Raw genomic sequence first — 21,591 nt, 5'->3', positions numbered from 1 at the left:
AATGAAAAATTGTGATTTTCCTTCCATTTTCTTTTCCAGATAAGACCTTACAATGAGTCCCCAGACCCCTGGCTTGGAACTCAGCTGTCTCGCACTCCTTTGGAAAGCTTACTCTCTGCTTTGCTCTCCATCACACAAAGGCGGCAGCTTTCCGCACAGACACAAAGGGCAGCTGAAACAGCACGTGTCTGCCCTGAGCACTTCATTTCAAGAAATGATGGGAATTAACTGGAGAGAATCCAGGGGAAAGCAACGGGAATGATCTGAAGTCTGGAAAACATGGCAATGAAAAGAACTGAAATGGCTTATTTAGCCATAGATAGAATAACTATGTCGGAACATGGCTAAAAATAGAATTGGGCAAATTGTCGCTGACTAAAACTGCAGATTCTGCATTTAAAAAAAAATACCTTAAACAGCAATGCTAATAAAACACTCAGGTGTACTGCAGCTGAGACAGACATTAACCACAATATGGTTTAGGTAGCCCTGGAGGCAGAAGGGCTGGACTATTTCATTCCCTGTATCCCAGAAAGCGGTAAAAAAGTACAGCAAAATCCCTGGAGGCTCAGAGGAACACACACCTTCCTCCTTACTCATGCATTTAAAAAAATAAAACAAAAATTGACTTTGGCTCATCCCCAGCACTTCATGCCAGCCCTTGCCTTGGCCTGAAGCTGAGCTGGTAACAAATTCCACGTAGGGCGGCACAGGGGAATTCCTGCCTTGCGTGTATTGGATTGAGAACATTCCCTGCAGAGTTTGTCCTCTCTGACACTTGTTTCTCTCTATTCCCAGGGCACTCATTCTGGAAACTTTGCATTTCTTTTCAGGAACAAGAGTGATTTTCTACGGGGACCCACCACACAGCTTCTCCCACCCCAGCCCGTGCAGCTGCTGTGTGCACCGGCAGCCGGGCTGCCCCGCTCCTCCGGCTTCTTCCAACCTTAGAATTTGCAAAATGGGGGGAAAAAATCAAAATAAAATATATCCCTTGTGATTTAACCCTTCCCCATGTTTTCAAGGCCAGCAGTCCAGGATTACAAGATACTGTTCCACAAGGGAAAGCTGCTGCTACAGGAGCCCAGATCCTTGTCTACCATCATATACAGTTTGGAGAAAATCTCACCAAACCCAAAGCACCACAGTTCTGACAGGAAACTGGGCTGGAATATGCAAACAATCCAGGATGTGCTATTGAAATAACTCACCTTTGCTGCCTCTGGGAACTCTTAACCCCATCGCAGAGGCTGTCCCAGAATGCCAGAATTTGCAAATGGCTGGGGAAACAGGTTTTTATAGAGTGACAATTAAATCTTTCTGATCCTCTCAGCTGCTATCGGAACAATCATTCCTGAAAGCATTGTGTTAAATAATTAACAGTGATTAGCATATAAAGCAATCAACTGCTTTAACAAGAAACTTCCATTGCTGTTTAATCTATTTAGGCTTTTACAGAATCATGTATTACTATGTTAACTAAGCAGATAATTAGCTACAAGGGGTATTTTACTGCAGTTCCAAAGAAATTATTGGGTTTGTTTCATCGGAGCATCTTTTGTGCTAAAAACATTGTGCACAGTAATGATGCTGATGGTTTTGGACTGTTTCACCCAGAACTGGTTGAGTAAGTGGCAGCCACCCAACCATTATGAACAAAGAAAGAGAGTAAAGGTTGTTCTACAAAAAGAGATAAGACACTAAGGTTTCTTCCAGCGTTTCCTGGGGAAGGCAGGATGTGAAAGACATCTGAAATGCAATTTTTAAGTCAAACTTCCAATATATAAGAAGAGCTATAACATCTATCGAGACGATGCTCATTTCTCTTACTCATCCACAGAGCATCACGGTCAGGTTCTCCTGTCATGCCAAACAGCTCTGGTCCCGGCAGGAAGGGAAAACAGCCTTGCTGAGATGGAAATAGTGTCTTCCAGGCTCACTGTCATCAGCTCCCCAGCTCAGGAATGTCCCTCTCACACACGAGTCCCCAAATGGCTTTAATAAACGACAGCTGTCATCTCCCAGCCCTTACATGGACAGCAGAGCGTTGCCATCACTGCCAGACAGATGAGACCGCAGGGGAGCTCAGGGACGGGTTTTTTTCCAAGTCCTGGCTATTTTGGAGTGTATCAGCTTAAGACATCAAGATTTGACTGTTCAAAGAGCGAAGAGGAAGGAAAAAATGTTCGGCATGAAAAGACTAATAAATGAGATTATACGATTGTGGTTGAAACACCGAAGGGCGAGCAGATGCAGATGCTGCCGAACAGGCGGCTGCACTGCCACGCTGCTTATGTTTTGAAGTTTTGGGGATGGGCACACTAGATTTTAATTAAGGAATTACCACAGGCATTCCCGAAAACAGCTTTTGAAGATTTCAGCTGCCACAAACACATCTGAGGAGTAAAAGAAAACTTTGGAGCATGAAGAGTCCAAGCAGCAGCAGCAACACGTCAGCAAAAACACACTGCTGGGGCACTCATTAATATCAAGTCTCATGTAGCACAGGTGTCAACTTTTTTCTTTTTTAAGAACATGAACATTTAAGTCTTTACCCAGAATACACACATTATTTCACCAAAAGATACTGACTTCTCATTAAAGGGCACAGGAAAAAACCCTGGTACGCCTATGGGGAGAAGGACATGGCAAGGTCAATGAAAACGCAAATACTCAAGAGGGAACCAGCTGATGAAACACTGTGAAGCTCAGTAAAAGCAGCATTTCTAAACACTTCAAGGAGCTACAATCCCAAGACTTTGGATATTGTCACCAAAAGATTCTGCAATGTTTCTAGGAAGGAAAATATGTTTTCAATACTTTCCCTTCCCATTTTCCTTCCAATGAAGGGAAATCTATACACAGAAGACTTTGGTCACCTCTAAAAGGTTTAATGAAGATAAAATAGTAGAGTGAAAGAAGACAGCAAGAGATCACACCTGGTATGTCCAGAACGCGTGGGTGTGTGTTTAATGGCTGTGTGTGAGACTATCACACGCAGAGGAAATGAGTAATCCCTTCTTCAACCCACAGCACAGGACAGAGACCACAAAGGGAGCAGCATTTCCAAGAACTCATTTGCTCAATCAGCCTTTCCCCAGCAAATGTGTAAAGTTCCTTCTCAAGACTATGCCCCTTAAGAGCTACACCCTGTCCTACTACAGCCTTCCAATGACCCACGGGAGGAAGAAAAGAACCGAGCGGCCACCAAAGCAGCAGCACCACAATGACGGGAAATGAAACTTGTGAAGCTGGCGGTGCTCACACTGCCCAATTAGCAACCAGGTCTGTGAACAACTGGGTCACGTTCGGTTCATGCCAGCGACGCGTTCCGACCCCAGCGACTGCGCCCGCCTTCGCCTGTGCCCTCGGCTGCGTTTCTCTGGACGAGCTCATTCATTAAGTGCTATGCATAATGCAGAAGGGAGAATCACCCGTGGATAACTGGATTGCAATCCATTCGCTGCCAGCCAGAGGGGAACTTCTTTCCATGGGTTCCTTCTACTCATGCCCACACATTTCAAAGTTTATTGTTTTAAATGTCACACTGCAGAACTAATGGCTTAGAAGGTTAAAGACCTATTGAAATTTTCTGAGTGTATGTTCCGCAGCTGTTCTCTTCTTTGGGCTGCTGGCAAAAAGAACTGCTTGAATCCCAGTGGTAACCAGCAGATCACATCTGGATAATCATGTTCCAGTTGAACAGACAGCAGCCAAAATACGTTTGCAGTTATACACCATGAATTTTTATAGCTTACTTATCTGTACACGTGTAGCCATTCCTGCCATCCTATTCTCTGCTCGGGATAAAACAAACAGACTTCATTACCAGAGATAAATAGTCTATTGCTAAAACCAGACACTGGGCCAGATCCTCAGCTGCACCCAGCTGGGATTGGGAAGGGAGGAGGGAAATGGTGACCAAAGAGGTGCCAGTAACAGCTCATCAATCCTGGAACTGGTTCCATGCCAATCCCAGCATCGCTCGGAGAAGGGCTATGGGCTGCGCTACGTTACCGCCAGCTGGCGACAGCGCCGGGGGGACCAGCTGCCAACGGGGCTGGTTGCAGCACAGCGTGTGCTGGACAGGAGAGCTCCCCGCTCCTCCAGGGTTGGGGGAGAGGGTGGCACAGAGTCCCGGGGGTCACAAAGTCCCAAACCCCCAACTTCAAAGCAAACTCCATCTGGAAACTGCAGCTATTCGGTGAGGGAACCGAGCTGGAGCCCGGGATCGCGGTTTGTATCTGCACTCACAGGTCTTGTTCGTACCAAAGTGCAAATGTGGAAAATATCACCATCCCACATTTTCTACTCAGAACAATGCCACGACCAAGATTATTCTTGCTAGAATTCTGCATGTTCTCTCTGACACAAGGGTCTTCCCAGGAGAAAGATTAACATACCAAAAAGCTGGAGTAGTCAGCGGCTTGGTTAAGAAGCATTCTTTGATCTTTCACAGTTTAAAAAGTTTAATTATTCAAATGCTATTTGTAACAGATACAATGGGATGCTAGCTGGCAAATGCATTTACATACATTAGATCTTCAAGATGGCCAGAAAGTCAGGATTTTCACTTGCCGCACACCACACAAAGCCTCCCGACCTGTGCTGTTTCCAGAGGGCATTGAGAAATACACCATATTCCAGTGCTGAAAAACAGGCGGTGACCACAGCACTCGAAAAATCTCTACCAGTAACACGCTCAGGCTGTCCAGTACAGCAGTAAATGTTGTCTCCTTTCCAACAGAACAGAAATTAAGCTTTACCAAGTCTAGAAATATCCCAGTTCAGCAATGAAACAAACTTTTTCCCCAATAAAAAGCCACATTAAAACAAGGAGAAACTATTTATTTTGCTAAAATCAAGCAGTGTATGGGTATTTAAAATATTTTAATATTTCAAGATGCAGGGGAATGAGGGGGAAAAAGTTTGGAGAGTCAGCCCCTGCAAGTTGCTGTGGAGCAGATAATCACTACTCGGTTTGCACTGACCAGTTCCACACTGCAGAGTAACCAGTCCAGATTCTGACCTGCCCCATGTCAGGGTGACTCCCAAGCAGCCCAGCTGCAAACAGTTTCCCCAACAGGGTATTTTTGGCAGCTGTAGCAAGTGTAGACATTTCCCTGTGTGCCACTAATACCAGAACCTCTGTGGTTTCCCTCCACCAAAGCACATGTGGGTGGCAGCGATTCAAACGCCGGCATCCTGCCCACACCAAGTGCCTCTGGCTGCCAGCAGAGAAACTGCACCAGCAATAGCAGCGAGATACTTGCAGGAGAAATGCTCGTTTAGATGTTCGGGCTGAGACCAAATTCATTACAGGCACAAAGAAAAACTTCTCAAACTAGCGTTGAAAAAGTTTTACAAGTCGGCAGCAGTTTGAAGAGAATGAGCATAGAGAGAAATTTTTGACAAGTCTTTCCTATTCTTTACAAAGAAAGGTCTTTCAAACCAAGGGATCAGCTAAGAGTAGCACAAAGGGAAGTATTTTGTCACTGCATCTTAAATCCACCTTTAAGTTGAGGATTAACTACTTCAGAATCACAGTGAATTGCTCTTCTGGATCAGAAAGAGCTGCCCAGGAGTCTCCAAGCGTTACCTGCCCTTCTCCTCCACTTCCTCTGTTCAAATGGACTCAGCGCCCTCTGCAACAGGTACTTTATTTCTCAAGGAATTTGGGAGCTGACACAATTATTGCTTTCCAAATAAGCCTTTAGTTTGGCTTGCATAGTTCAGACAGAAACTGGAAAACCAGGACTTAGAAGTCTAGCAAAGAAAGAGGGTTGTATTTAATTAGAAAAGCACCTTTCTATAAGCTCAGCTTAACATTCGTGACCTTAGATTCTCCCAAACTGGCTTCCAGTGACCGCCCTGGCATTATTCTTATTAATTTTTTCAATTCCCTTGACTACCCTGTTAACAGTTAGCCGATGCCAAAAGAAGCCGTTTCTGTTTCATGGTTTAAAAGCATGAAACGGTCTGTGATGCAGAGAGTTCTGCAGAAAAAAAGGAGGATAAAAACTTCTGCCTTGGTTTTTTCTTTCTAAACCCAAGCAGGTGAGAAGGCAGTAAAATGAAGTTGTTACTCACAGTATGTTTGTCTGGGGCGGGATATCGGGGATGGTTTCCAGCATCAGATGCATGCATCGCACTGTGGTCCTGAAGCACAGGCAGCGACTGGGGCAGGAGCAGGAGAAACTGGGCAGGAGGAGAAAACACAAAAAGCCTGGGAGAGCTGCGGGTTTCGTGAGCATGGCTGGTGTTTGCTGGAGTGCATTTGCCTCAATTCTGAACTGCAGGGAGCTGACAAGGAAAGAAAAAGTTTCCCAGCCCTGAGGTCCAGGAGGAGGGGACTCATCAGCATGTGTTTGCAATTAAATTAAGGCAGTTTGACAGTCCAACCGCCCACCCTCCCCTGCCATTATGTACATCACTGAAGATCAGACTGTTCCCACCCCTCTTTAATTGTGGTGCTGAAAGAGAAACTCTTCGTTTGTGATTTATTTTTGCCTTGTTTCTTTTTTCTGAGCAGCCAGTTAACTCCTCACCTTCTCCTCGGGCGTTTCTCTGAAAGCATTTTGCAGGATGCGCCTCTGTGGACAATGACCAAAAAATGACCTCGTGCTCCCAGGGCAGACGGCCCAGGGTCAAGTTTTTTAAGCCAAAATTTTTGGCTCAGCACAGTCTCTGCAAACTGATAGTACCTTATCTAACCGCCTGTCAAGTGTATCAGGCAGTAAGATTTTTAAGATAGAGTCTGTCTCTTATTACATGTAGTTACAACATCCAGCAAAAATACATTTCCAACCATTGACATGAGAGTGGAATCCTAGAGAGGTGATTTTAAAAGGGAGATCGCCAACAGAGATAAATAACCTGCAAATAAATAATATTTAAAGAAAACCATAAACAAACAAAACCGCCCACATCTGATAGAAAGCATTCTGTAAAGTGTCTTATGCAGAGTAAAAGCTGATTCACTTCAAAGACCTTTGGCTGGTGTCATTTCTTTCAACAAGGACGTCATTTGGAAGTAGGTCAGGATTTGAGAGAAATTAAAGGCAACTGAGCAGTGGAGAGGGGAAAAAACTCCAATGAAATCGACTGAGTTTGACCTGTAGGAAATGCAGACCTCAGTTTCTTTCTCCCCCATTGGATGCTAAAATTGAGATGCAAAAGGGAGGACTTGTTTCCAGTAGAATTAATCACCTTTTATTGTTCAAACAAACAAACCACCCACACTTAGAGTGAAACCAGTTTGTTTTAGGTTATCACTATACAGTATCCTAAAAGTGTGGGCTTAGCATGTGCATGACGCACTAATGCTCATTGGGATATAAAAGTGCTTGAGGAATTTCAAACACGGCCGCATCCCACATTACCTGGATGATCAAAGGAAAGTTTCCCACCAAACTGCACATTTGCTTTAACCTGTAAACTGCAATAGAATTAACATGACAAAATAGTATTTAACAAGAGTGACATTTAAACCTCCCAAGTTCTCCCTTCAGATTCTTTGTCACTTGAGCATTTGGGGAGAGTGTTGGGTTTGGGGGGTTTCAACTTACAAATTCCATGCGCTACATGGTAAAAGTTACGTTTTTTCCCAGATATAAAAGGAGATCTTACTGCGGGTTTTCTGCGTCTGGTCCTCAGGTGACCTGCTGTTTGTTTGCCCTGACGTGGCTCTGAAATCTCAGCAAGTTCCCTCAGCTCCTCCCCGCTCCCCTGTGGACCCAACTGATGGTTTAGAGCAGAGTGTCCTCTAGTGGCCACTCGGCCCTTTCTGACAAAAACATGTTCTAAGAGGCTCAATTACCTGTTGATTTTCTACCGCCATGACAAACTGTTTAAAAAGGAGCGTGCAGCTCTGAACAAGAAGTAAAAGTGAACTCCCAAGCACCAGGAATGAAAGGTAACACTTGTGTCCTGAACTTCGGCATTTCCAGCCTCTGCCCGACAGACTTTTTCACACCAGTAGAACGCAAGAAGTTGGGGTTGCTTATCAAATGGGGCTTTTCCCTCCCCCCCCACTTCTTTATTTTTAACCATCATTTCTGCCCCAGGAGAAAGATTTCACTGGGATACATCCCCTGAGGAGCTCTGCTTCCCAGGGAACTGTGATGTTGTACATTATACTATGAACATAAACATTATCTGACAAATTTAATTTACTTGATGCTATTTGTATGACACATCCATAGTTTTCCAAAGCAGAAAAGGATTTTTTTTTTTCAGCAAGCATCATGTGAAGGAAAACATGAACACTGAGCTAGTCTCCTGTTATAGCCGTAAAAGGAGATCTATCATACACAAAAATGACAGGAAGAAACACAGACTACAGGCAATTATCTTGTGGAATAAAGGTTAATGGATACATTTAATTAGCAACAGCTGTATTTGCTATGATAAGTTTCCTATTACAGCTGAAGCCAAAATATTCTTCTCTATACTAGTGAAATGAAGCCTTGAACACCAGCTCTTTAAAACATACATTAATTAAGCACTGAAGCAGAGCAGAGACAAGCAGGGAGTTGCAGCTCAGAACACAGTAAAGGAGCTCCTGACGTGTTTGGTTTGGCGATTTCTGGAAGTACAGAAATGGACTAAATAACCTCTTGATATCTGCTGTCTGCAGGTCTAACAGCCAGGTAAGTGAGCTCACTCTTGAACCATTCCGATATATTATATCTAGGTCAGTTCTACGTGTGCTAATTCCAAGATCTTCCTTGCATGACTCCATCACATCAAGGTTTAGACATCACAAGCTGGGCAGGTTTCTTTTGAGAGGTTATATTTTAAGGAGCTTATCCAAAACTACACACCTGCACCATACTATTAAGTGCTTTTTCTAGTGTTCTAGTGTTTTAATCTTCAATTATGAAGGTAAGTACTTACCTACAAGGTATTCTAATCACGACATGATGCAAAGCCATGTTAAGAAGGCTAAAAAGTCTTTACTGAATTTATTGATACAGAAACACTTGTTAATAAATTGCGTAACGCTCCCGCATGCCTCGGGCCAACCGAGCGCCACTTTCTACACATCGATTCTTCCAACTTACACACTAATGATCAAAGCAGCTTGAAGTTCATTTCTTTTTGCAAGTTTACTGCAGTATTGAAACCTATAAGGAGTAACACACAATTACAGTGAAGACAAAAGGAAACACGTAAAGCAGGTAAAATTCCTAGACAGTTCACAGACTACACAAAACCAGTTATGCTACAAATACCGTCTTACAAACGCATACAAAACTACAGTGCAAGTGCTTGTGCACAGGGAAAACATATTTACAGTTCCCCTTCATGTATAGGCTATAAGCAATAGTATTTCACAATTATATTACACATAAAGTTTCTACTATGGGTTTGTTTGGATTTGTGGTGTTTTGGACAAGGGGACAATCTGACAACCTAGAACATAAATCTCCTGTATATATATTTATTTATTTGACCTTATCCAGGAAAAATAGCAGTATTTTATGCATCTTATAGAAAGCTACAAAAATCTAGCAAATGTAATAAAAAAGGCAAATCTGGTGAAAAATCTGACAAAATATATTTTAGAACTGGGGGGGGATGGAGGTAAAAATCAAACAGGGATAAATGAAAGATAATTCTCCCTCTACTGGTCAGCCTTAACAGAATCTCAGCCTGGTTAACAAATACAAACCTGAAGTTTAATGTCATTTTTAACGCAGCTCCTTTAAAAGAAGTTCAGTAATGACCAAACTGCAGGATGAGCTGGTAGCCAAAGTAAGAGGTGCCCTGTACTACACAGGGGTGTGAAAGCTGTGCCACAATTCAGAAAGGCAAGTGTGACAGCTATTAAGCAAAAATGCCCTATAAACAGAGAGGTGACAGCTTTGGGGAAGCACAAATAAACGCTACACTGAGATTCTACTAAGCCTCCATTTACCACCATATGCAGTATTTTCATTTGTAGAGAAAAATTTATTGTAGTTGCCAGAATTACAAAATGGGCACTTGTGTGTTTACAGGAAACCATCAGCTCAGTGGCCACAGAACTGCCCCATTTAAACATCGAGAAATAAAAATCAGAGGGAACAAGATAGCTTGGGGTACCACTGAGACCAGCCATGGAGACTTAGGAAACCAGAGGCAAAATACAGCCCACGCTGTATTATGTGGCAGTGGCCACACAACACTGTATTATCATATCATTCATACAGGAAATATTCTCAAAGATCTACAAAAAGCCTATTAAGCATGGAAGAGTTCTCCACCCCAGGCTTAGATGTACAAGAATTATCTGTTTATTTTCAAAGCCACACAGAACTTTGAAACACTATAATTAAGCAAGTTGTACAACTCTGTACCATTAACTGAAAACCCAGTGTATTTTTGGCAAGGCCATCTTCATTCATCCTTCCTCAGAAAATGAGATGGCATAAAAGAAGATATCAAAGTGATACCAACTGAAGTGCTTCTGATGGGACAACATCACACAGCTTTAGTACCTACTGCGAGGGGGTTTGTCACCCCTGCCCCCCAGCTCCAGCAGTATTTCACATCAATACAAGCTCAAGGTTTTCCTGCCAGCCTTCACCAGTTTAGGTTGATTTTTTCAAACAGGCTGAACCAAATACTTCTAAACACGGTATCTCCTTCCATCCCCATTACAGGAAGACTTGGGAATAAAAATTAGAGTTCACATCCACAGAACTGCAGAGTGGAAGGTCCTTCTATATGAGCCTGTTAAAGCATCTACTTAATTGTTGCAGGAATAAAATAACCTACTAAGTCAATCAACTTCATTCCACCTACCGCACATGGACCACGTGTACACGTTGTATTCCAGCCCCTTCGCTACAGCCGGGCCACGCAGCCAGGAACACCGACAAACTGCGTCTGTTTGATTTTCTAGACTGTTTTCAGGTTCTACACGTTCTCTCCAAAACTACATGGGGCCGATTTACCAGGACACAGCCACTCCGCTCAGGCCAGCGCTCTGCGCTTCGCTCTGTGCAGCCCAGCAGATCTAATCTCGCACAACAGCAAAATCTGCAGATTCCGCTTTCACGACCTCACTGGTCCGTGTCTCCTCTCTACACTCCTCCTCACCCAGAATTACTCCGTAAACATTTCCAGAGACAGTCCCAGCCCTGCCGACCCGACCATCCCATCACAGCTGATCAGCTCTGCAATTCTTCACTTGCCTCCATCACTTAAAAAAAAAAAACCAAACAACTTTGCATCTCTTAGACTAATTCACTAGAACAGGTGTCTCCCATTAAAAAAATCCAATATTCTGTAAAACATTTTTACCTTCCACTGGAAAAATTATATATAGTTGATAAGCAAAACTGAGACCAACCAAAGGGGAGCTGATGCTTTCCTTCTCATTCAAAACCTGGATGCCACAAGGGTAACACCAAAAATTCTTTCAGTTTTTAAAAATTGTGCTTTTTCACATTTCTGGAAGAAACAAGGTTTGCCAGGTCAGTTTTTACTAATAATCTTCATTCTCCATTAAACACACACCACAGGAAACACATGGCAGGTTTAGAGGGAGAGAGCAGAGACAGCAAAGGTCTTTGGGGAACTGCTTAGGAATATTTAAAACTGCAGTTCGGTAGAGCAGCCATGAGATTTTTAGAATATCTCTGTGTAGTCAGTTTCAGGCAGTTAAATCCCCCTTTCATAAGCAGCTGAGCATTTCACCAACTCGCTTCCTTAGGAATCCCTGCTGTAGGATAAAACTATAGCACACAACTGAGAAGAAACACTTTAAAAAGCTCTAAAGTTGAAGTACACAGCAGCCACATTCCCCAGCTAACCTACTGCCTCGGGTGGTCAGATTAGCAGGCAAGCAAGTGGTACATTTGTCAAGCCCTAAGTAGTATTTTGTTTTCTGCCTACTTCCCACTTTCTAAAAGAAGGAAATTACTTTTCCCTGTAATAAAGCAGGTAATATTTCAAGGGATCAGGCAAAGGCAGACTCAAGACCTTTTCTCTCAAAAAGTTTACAGGGGGATCTGGCTTTAATTCGGAGGGTTTAGTTTCTTCGTCTTCTTGTCTCTCATCCTCCAGATCCTCATTGTTGTTGTTATCGTCTGACGGGTTGGAGATACGACTAGCGAAGACTTCTTTGTCCAAGAAAACAATAGTTTCCATGCGACGGCGACGCACACGTCTTCGTTTAAATTTGGGGGGGTTCTTCAGCCCGTTTCCATTTTTGCTCATTGTTTCTTGATGTATGATTTTTTTAATGGTTCCTCGGATGGCAATGCGAGCCAGGTCCTGGAGGCTGCGAACAGCCACTGGGGCTAAAACAAAATGAAAACCGTTAACAGATACGGAGACACTTCCCTCAAGAGTACTCACAGGCAAAGTTGCATTCGCTCAAATTAAATCAGGCCACTTGAATTCCCTGCTGCGATTACAAAAACAGCTCTATTCAAATCCTGTCAACTCAAATAAACTGTATTGTAACTTTCCAAACAAAATTTAACTATGCATTTCTCTCATTATCTGAAGAAAAAGAATGGGATGAAAAAAGAGTTTCATATTTTGATGTCAAGTCCTCACAATTGTTTTAAGATACAAGTCTTAAAGACTATAAGAATGCAGACTTAGTGACTGAAACTGTGACTGCTTAATAATGTAGAAAAATATATTTTTCCTACCACAGACCTGAAGTCTATTTAACTCTTCCATTAAATTGTTTTTCTATTGTGAATTTACTTCAGCTTCACCAAGCTCTTCAAAACCTGCTTCAGACTAAGTGGGTGAAGACTGGCTGGAAACCATTTGGTAAAAGTAATTATAGAAGGATACAGTAAGTTATTGCACTAAAATACCTTCCACATTAATAGTTTGGAAGATTGTTATGTCTTGTGCACTTATTTGCTGCCAGCCCATAAAGTGCACAACGCAAGTCATTCATGCTGCATAAAGAAAAAATGTACTGACGCACACACATCTGTGCACTGAAGATGGAAGAAACAAAACCCCGTCTTTCAATGACAAGTGCGTGCTCCTGTGACCTGAAGGAACTAGAAAAAAAATACACTTAATATATAAAGGTCTCACTACAAATCCACCATACAAAGTGTGCTGAAATATGCACTTAATGGACTTTAAAGCACTTCATAGTCTGTATTGAACTTTATAGTCCATAGTACAGACTGCTTGTTGAGCTGCTTTTGTCATGCAAAGACACCTTCCCAGAAAATGAGCAAAGCCTGACTAATCTCTTTATGGAAGTATCTCTGTCTTCACATGTTCTTAAGAGGCCTCTCTACACTGGAGCCTTAATCTAAAGATTGAGGCCACTGCGCTCCAGACAGCTCACCAAAAACTGCACAACTTCTGTCCCTCAACTGTTCAAAGAAGGAAGCGGTTGGAATCATTTTCCTTGAAAGGATTTACAGAATGTGACATCTAAGCAAGGTGCAGCTTATAACCACAGAGCAGAAGAAACCTCCCCCATCATCAGGAATATCTGTACTCACGCAAGTGAACAAGCCTGGATTTTCCTGAATCCGCGTGGTTGGGTTGAACCAAAGGAGCAAAAGAAACAGCAAGAATCTTCTTGGTCTCCCAGGCAGAAGGACCCGTACGAGTTATCTTAGTCAACTAAAACAAACCAAGGAGATTATCGTCCATTGTGTGAACTACAGAAGATTTTTTTTTTTTTAACAAAAAAAAAAGAACCAATGACTATTCTGCCCAGACAAGTGGTTAAAGTACTAGAAGCTACAACAGTAAAATTAGGTAAAAAGGAGAAACACCCATGTTATTTTCAGAAAATTGAGAAGTTCTTCCAGGATTAGCTCCAAATAACCTCATTTGTTGCAACAGCTTCTGGGCACCGGCAGTTTGGCTCACTCTGCTTTCCCAGGTCTTCCTCAATTCTGAACCACAACTTCTATGTCTGACCACTGAGAAAATGTGTCCATCACTGATAACACTCACTCTCAAAGGAAGTCTGCAGATCGCCAGATTTCTGTTCCAGCTCAAATCTCTCATGCAAACTGACTGCACAGCATCTTATGGGAAGAAACGCTGCGCTCTGCCCATCCCAGCTACCCTGACAGTGGTAAAAGAGCAGATCCCTGCACCTCAGCCATCCCAGCCCAATAAAACAACACACCGTTACACCAAAAACATCCTCTGCATGACATTCTTGAGATCACACATAGGGCAGATACCTACTTTTTACTAAAAATAAACCACCAACACTTTAAATAGGGACAATTTGCACACTTCCATAAGCCAGTTAATGGTAAAATACAAAATTCTACACCTTCAGTACAGCACGAGATCATACAACTTATACAAAGTTGCTGACATTTTTCCGCTGTATGAAAGTACATTTGCAATTTACAACGACAGATTGGTACGTGTGAAAGAGTGGCAGAACTATGAATTTCTTAGCTGTTAGGAAGTGTACGTATTTTCTTCAACATGCTACAAGAAGGGCAAATGAAAGGAAGAGCTACCAACTAAACCAACATCAGAATTAACAAGAGAAACACGAGTAGAAAGACACTCAACCTTCTCTTCTAGAGGCATGACGAGAATTCCCCCAACTTTCAACAGGTTCTTCATGTAGTCCTCGTGTTCCTTCTGTACTCCAGCCCCACAGTAAACGCGGTCGTACTGAGTACAGTCCGGAGAAATCTCTAGACAATTGCCGGTAACAAAAGACGGCTCACAAAATTCAAATCTGAAAAAGAAGATGTGTACCACACAAGAATATTACAATTTATCAAATGAATTATTTTCTTTGTTCCTAAAAAAATGAAACAATGAAAAATACTTGAAAAGAAAAACCAAACCACAGTTTCATAGGATTTCTCCTCCAAAGCCCCTATATTGTAGACTTTATTGGAACAGACCACAGCTAGACGTCTCAAAACCAGAGAACAATGAGGTGAGAATTCACAGGTGAAAATCTCCAAAGGATAAATAATTTCATATGTGATTTGCATATAACTCTTTAAAATGAGCTATTTTTAGTCACCTGATGCTGACTCAGTTATAATACACAGACATAAATATTAGACCTGTAATTCCAAATGCTAATCAGGTTTTTTTTTTTTTGCATTTTCAAAAGCTTTTAAATGGCTTTCAGATGCCATCGGGGACTATCACCTGATGCTTCAGAAATATGCTTTGCTGAAGCCATTGGAAGTTTTGCCAGTAGCTTCAAAAGGGCTGTGATTTCACCCTTTATAAAAAAGAGATTTTGCCTATAGCTTTTCTGATTCAGATGAAAAGAAAAATGGATGATTCCATGATGCTTCTGGTCTTCTTATATGATCCCAAACTGCATAAGCTTTAAGCCCTGCGTTTAAGGGCTGATTGATAGATTTTTCTACCGGTATCTTGAGAGGCAGCTCAATACAGCACCTATTTATTCTTCAACACTTCCTGAAGCTTTCTGGTTTTGCAAAGCATGCTAGAGATTGAGAGCAGCCAGCTAACAGCTCCTGCACACAGTGTTCTAACCGTGTAACCCAGCAGACAATTCTCTCAGCAATGCCAATATTCCAATCATGTTTATTTCTGAATTCAGCTCACTTTTCCTCCATAGCTATATTTGTCTGGAGAGAAAACAAATAAAAAGTCTTCCTTAAAACACCTCTTCAGACAACAGCAACCTGACTCTGGAAAAAAAACAATCCAGTCATCTGTGTGCAAGCTGAAAACTTTCGGTCTGCTGCCAACATCAGGAAAATACAGCCCTCTAATGAGGAGCTTTCCAGTACAGCAGTAACAGCACAAAGCTGAGCGGTTTGAATTCCAGCATGTAATGACTTTAATTTTCTTCCTCCCATGAGAGGAGGACTATCAGGTATCCAGAGATGCTTTACCTCACTGTTTGAACAAACTGTGAGATGGATCCAAAAATATGACAGCTACAGCTTTTATTGCTGAGGTTACTATCAGCAATAGTTATCTCGCTGGAAAGCTATTACTTATGACAGCAGCAGAATGGAGGTTCCAAGGAAGAAGATAAATCAAATCCCCAGCAGTTTTAGTACCAACTTAATCACCATAAAACTACCTTCATATTTTAAAACGCCATTTTTCTTCTACTCAGATAAAACATATTAGGCTACCACAGACATCAGTTCATATTCTTCTAATAACCATGCAAGCTCTCAGATCACAAACTGAACTATTATTGTTATTTGCAAGTTTCAAGCTGCTACCCGCAAGTGCTTCTTAAAATAAGTAACCATCTTCAGCTGCCTCTAAGCGCTGCAACACAACTGCTATTAAAACACTGCAAAAATTTCTGAAACTCCCCCACAACACACATCAGCTTAGAAGGTCACACTCTGCAGCTCAGCAAGCCTAAGGAGCCAGAATCCTCGGATTACCCTGAATCCAGAGCTGCCACGTGGGAGCAAGAACCGCCGCGACTGAAGCCAAATGCACAAAATGAATCCAAGCAGGCATTCCGCATTCTTACTTGTCAAAGCTGTCGCTTGTTTTGATGAAGAAGTCCAGTTTCTGCTTTGCATATTCAATCACATCGGAATGAAGCTCCACGCCATGGTTAACGCCAAAAGGACCTGCACATTTAGAACAGGAGGATAATGGTAACAGGCAACACCACAAAATCCAACAGGGTTGAAAAGAATTTTGGTTACTTCCTACAACAGACTGTTCCTTCAGTGTCAGGCAGCCAGCATCTGCATAGGGTCAGCTATTTTAGTACTACAGTGGGAACTGCAACCCTATACCTGCAATTTCTGGCAGTAAATGAGGCTGTTTTGCACAATTCATTTCAAATGATTTGCTCTTAACTATGAAGGAAATTCCTCTGTAGGAGGGAAACACTGATACTATTGCTGTAAAACTGACTACCTGGAGAAAACTCCAAAGCAACAACAGCCTGTGTGTTTTAAAAAATTCCTCAAAAAAAAAAAAAAAAATCTTTGCGCTATTTTTATACCCCCCTACTAAAATAAGATATGCTAAAAATCTCCTCAATGGAACCAGGAACAGTCACCATATATTGTACCTCAATTAACAGCAAAAATAAATTGGAAAATACAGAAGCTATTCGGTACTCACACTTTTTATCCAGAACTGACTTAACTTTTCAAAAAATTCAGAAGAATTCAAAAGCCCTGGAATTGCTCATTGGCATCCTGGGTAATGTGAACAAACCTAACAGCAAGCCACAAACATGATTCCATGAAAAGCCATGGGAGATGGGAATGAGGGTTCACCCTGACAAAACATTTCAGCAGTTAAAATTCTTGACACCTCCACAAAAAGAAAACACACACTCTACGGTCACCTGTTACCTATCCTAGCAGCCAGAGCAACACAGGTTTTGGCTGAAGTGCGTTAGGGCAAACTGCAATTGTATAATTGCACTTTCACACTTTGATCTGTACCTGCTGTAGATGTGGTCACAAAGTTAGTTCTGATGCACTAACTCTTTTCCAGAGATTATTTCCACCTGTATGTTGGTCAGAGTCAACACAGGATCTCACATATGTTTCAGTCTAGACAGGACAGTGTAAAAACAAGGCAGACACAGAGCAGCTGTAGTCCCAGGTTCCTGTGACATGCTCAGTCCCAGCTCAAACGTGGCACTCTTGCTCCCGAGCTGGATTCTTGCTCAAGGGGCAACAAACCCAAGTTTGTGTCCAGCCCTATGGGAATCCACTACAGCCACCTGTGCAGTCACATCGTTGCCTGTTCTGAACCGCCACAGAAATCTGGATCCCATGCACTTCCAGAGAAAAGGCCTCAAGAATCCCGATAAATTGGCCAGTTGGATTAATGCATTCTTTACTGCTAGCTGCTTTTTACTTTCATTACTTCAGGAATGCTTCACTCCCGATTTCAAAACTTTTTTAAAAATCTAATGTAAATAGTTAACACGACTGAAAAGGTATTTACCCAAGATGAGTCCAACCATAGAACTCAGATAGCCGGTGCCACTGCCAAGATTCAAGAATGACAGCCCTGGATGCAGATCCAAAGCTTCCATCACCTCAGAGTAAATGCACGGTGCTGAGAGATGAATATTTCCATGCTTCCACGCCAAGTCCTTGTAGGCATTGTCTTTGAACTCTTCCAGGTAGTAATCTGCTCGGTCAATGGCTCGGAACGCCTGCTCTACCAGCTCTGTCCGGATGTATTGTGCCTCCTTCAGGTTATCAATTAATTCATCATTATCTTCTCCTGCGCTCACTGCACCTCCCATCTTCAACGGTTTTCTATAAGCACTAAAACTAATGGAATAATAAAAGGAGATGAGGCACAGAACATGCATTCCAATACTAAATTATGCTGCTGTATATGAAGTACATCAAAAGAGACCTTCAGGTATGTAAAGGACCACAAGCAGCAGAAAAACATTACAGCCAGGACCCCCATCCCCCATGGAAACAATGAAAACAAAAATGCAGCAGATCTGGCATCTAGTACCTGACACTAGCGGGGAAAAAATCACAGTAGGCAATTTAAACATGGAATGCCCATCTTCAAACACTACCAATGTTTTACTAGCATGTCAGCTGTTCTACCAAACCCTTTTATGTAAAGGATTATTCTAGCTCCTCTGCTTACAGGTCAGTTTTCATGGCAAAAGTGCAAGTCTGGCTTGTCTGTCGGAATTCTTACCGCACGCGGACTTTCCATCTCTAACAGCAGTAAGGGGAAATGAAAAGACTACGACGCAGGCAGCAAGAACCAGAAAAATCTCAAATTACATTTTCTTGGAACATGCAGCAGGATGCTGATTTCACGGAGGTTAAAAAAGCCTCTGACCTAGAGAACAAGCTCACTTTAGCAACTGCCCTTTCCCCCAGCTCATCCTTAGTGCTTGAGCCACCAGCATCAGTAAAGCACTTAACAAAACAGAGAAACTGCAGAGAGAATTTCCACTGAAGCCTGTGGAATTGCCTAGATGAGCTAACCCCAATTTGGAAACTCTTCAGTGACACATTTATGAGTTAAAACAATTCTGACTTCACTGGCACGGTCATCTCCAGCAACCTACTCAGGCTTGTTGGCAGAAAGTAAGCGCCTTCCTTGACTATACACGTAATGTAGTGAAATATCTGTAGATTTTAAAGAAAAAGGTAGAGGGGGAAAAGAACATAGAAAAACTTATTACTCAAAATTAATCTAGCTTTTCTTCCCCATCCATACCTTAAAATAAAAAAAAACAACTTTTCAGAAAACACAATTATTTTCTTTTTTTTAATATGCATTTATTTACAATGCCTTTCTCTGCTCCCAAGAACAACCACAGAAGCAGCAGCTTTAGAGTTCACTCCTGGGACCAGAAGATCTGCCTACAGCTAAATTGTTGGGTTTTACTTGTTACATTCAGCAAGAGCAGATTATATACTTTCAGATTCAGAGGAAACAAAGAAAAGCTACAGGAGTCGAAGGAAATTTCAGTTACTCAAATAACACACCATCCTGACTACCTGCAGAGAGACACAAAATAGGATATACTTATGAAAGCAACTTGAGCCAGTTTTTAATACATTCCTGCCTCAAACACATCAATCCAGTTTCAAACCATTAATAAAACTTTAAAAAAGGCCACACCTCTCCTTTCTATAGTTACTCCTTCATTTTCTCTACAAAAAATAATTGTGTTTTGTTACTTTACACTGCAAAGATGTCAAGTTGAAGGCTTACGCGGGTTCACCAGCCAATTTGGGTTTTTTTCCTTTACATACACAACTCGTTGCACCTGCATACATGGAGCTGCTTATATCTTCAGTCAGTATACTCTATATAACATTCTGCATTACAACACTCTCTTGCCTGAGAGCACTGACTCCCTTGATTTTTTTTGGTATATTTTGTTCTTACGCTTGCTTCTTGCTTCCACTTAAGCTCTTTTAGCTATTAAAAAAAATCTACATTTTTTAAAGTATGACTAAGAAGTTGTGCCTTTAACGGTGTTCCACTTTGGATCCCAAACAAATACTTTCTGATTACACAAGCCCCAGTGGGACAACTGGTCCAACCTGGTTTTAACTAAGCTGTATGATCAATAATTACTCTTCCATGTTCTACAATACAGAAGACATTTTTCTAATGAGATCAAGGAACACCCAAGTTGAAACAGGTGTCCGTTACTTCTGAAACAATTACTTTTACTAGACACTAGCTTACTTCCAATAAAATGCATGTTTTATATGCAAAACATAGAACTCAAGCATTTAAATTCCTCTTCAGATAATTCCACATCTTCATTCAACTTTGTTTCCCTTCTCCTATTGGAAGTGGGAACCAAGACTATGAGCAGGACTTATTTTTAACAAACTTTTTAAAACAAAATCCTGTCTCTTCACAATCAGCACAGTTGCACTTTTCACAGTTCTAAGTGAAGCACAGATTTCCACAAATCTGAGCCGGGACAAAGTTCACATCCACAAATTATGAGCATTAGCAGATCACAACACAGGAATCAAACCAAGTAGCCTTTTAGTGTTGAAACATCCTTTCCATTGCATGTTGCCATCTTCCCCTTTAACAAAAACAAAGCAGAAAAATGAACAAACAAAAGCAAGTCGAACATGAGAAGCTGCGTTCAGATGCCTGAAACAAAGCACTGATATTTCTTCCAAGGCAAAGGACAGTAGATGCACAGGGCAAGACTCAAAACAACACATAAGGCACAAAAACGTAGTTTTTCACCCCAAAAGACTTCCAGGGTAATCCCCGCTCTGACATAATACACTCCAAAATGAATAACAAACATGAGGATGTTTACCAATTAAAAAAAAATAAAAAAAAAAATTACCCGGCAGAGTTTTCAATTCTATCACTTCTAACCCTATCCAATAACACATTAGAAACCCCCACAACATGTAGCTCAATCACTCCCTGCGTTATCATCTTGAGGCCAAGGAAAGTGATGGAGGGAGCAGGAGGTCGGTCTAGGGAAGCCCTGGCTGATCCACTCTGTCCCCGGCTCTGATCACCCCCGGGTGGCCCCGCTCCCCACCCAGCGCTGTTCCCGGCCGTGCCCATAGCCCAGCGCGGCCCTGGTGCAGTGCCGGCCGGGCAGGCGGCGCTGGGCCCGGGGGAGAGGCCACGGGAAGGCGCCGTGTCCGCCCCGCGGGGCAGCCCCAGCAGCAGTGGGAGCCGCAGGGCCGGAGCGAGGCCCTGGGTGCCGGGGCTGAGGTGAAGGGGCCGGCGGGGGGGCGCTGCAGCGGCCCGGTGAGGTCAGGGCGAACCGGGACCGGGCGCACCTCAGCGGGCAGGGTCTCCTCGCCCGCCCATCCCCCCCGCCCCGGCCGTACCTTAGCGGCGGGTCGGCGCGGCCCAGCCCGGTGCTCCCGCTCCCCTCCCGGCCCGGCGGCGGGGCCGTCACGCTGCGCTCCGGAGCTGTAAACACAGCTGAGCGCCGGCCGCCCCACTGCGCATGCGCGACGCGTACCACCGCCGCGGGAAGGGGGGGCGGGAGCACACCACTGCTGCCCGCGGGGGGAGGCGCTCGGGATGTACCATGCAGATCCGGCGCGGGGGGGGATGACAGTACCACTGCGGGGCGCGGGGGGGCAGCGCTGGTTCCGTGTGGGGGGACCCGGCAGGTTCTATGGGCCAGAGCTGCAGATG

General features: G+C 42.9%; 2 protein-coding genes across 2 annotated transcripts in view; both read right to left on the bottom strand.

Moving 5' to 3' along the window:
• The window catches only part of LOC309445961 (peroxidasin homolog), a gene marked incomplete at its 5' end in the record, with an annotated part of 43,025 nt that extends 36,771 nt beyond the window's left edge, over positions 1-6,254 (bottom strand). The window contains one exon of the mRNA XM_082065279.1: positions 6,091-6,254. Coding sequence (XP_081921405.1) covers positions 6,091-6,254 — 164 coding nt within the window. The remainder of the gene's footprint in view (positions 1-6,090) is intronic.
• Positions 6,255-10,142: 3,888 nt separating this feature from the next.
• Positions 10,143-21,403, bottom strand: PCMTD2 (protein-L-isoaspartate (D-aspartate) O-methyltransferase domain containing 2). The gene is made up of 6 exons (XM_082065330.1): positions 21,276-21,403; positions 17,902-18,236; positions 16,454-16,556; positions 14,527-14,698; positions 13,482-13,605; positions 10,143-12,293 (listed from the first exon to the last, which is right to left on the bottom strand). Exons 2-6 carry the CDS (start codon positions 18,206-18,208, stop codon positions 11,911-11,913), a joined length of 1,089 nt encoding a protein of 362 aa, XP_081921456.1. The 5' UTR covers positions 18,209-18,236; positions 21,276-21,403; the 3' UTR covers positions 10,143-11,910.
• Positions 21,404-21,591: the final 188 nt, after the last annotated feature.

This window comes from Streptopelia decaocto (genome assembly GCF_964273445.1).
Source record: "Streptopelia decaocto genome assembly, chromosome: 14".
Lineage (NCBI taxonomy): Eukaryota > Metazoa > Chordata > Aves > Columbiformes > Columbidae > Streptopelia > Streptopelia decaocto.
The sequence above is the reverse complement of the archived record's forward strand: the minus strand, read 5'-3'. Positions and strand labels throughout refer to the sequence as shown.

Bases quoted from the DNA above. Each gene is read 5' to 3' on its own strand.
- PCMTD2 (XM_082065330.1), bottom strand. From the start codon at position 18,208: ATGGGAGGTGCAGTGAGCGCAGGAGAAGATAATGATGAATTAATTGAT. The intron at 16,557-17,901 runs GTAAATACCTTT...CTAAATGTGCAG, and splicing joins TATGGTTGGACTCATCTTGG to GTCCTTTTGGCGTTAACCAT. The intron at 12,294-13,481 runs GTGAGTACAGAT...ATTTTGTTTTAG, and splicing joins ATCCAGGCTTGTTCACTTGC to CCCCAGTGGCTGTTCGCAGC.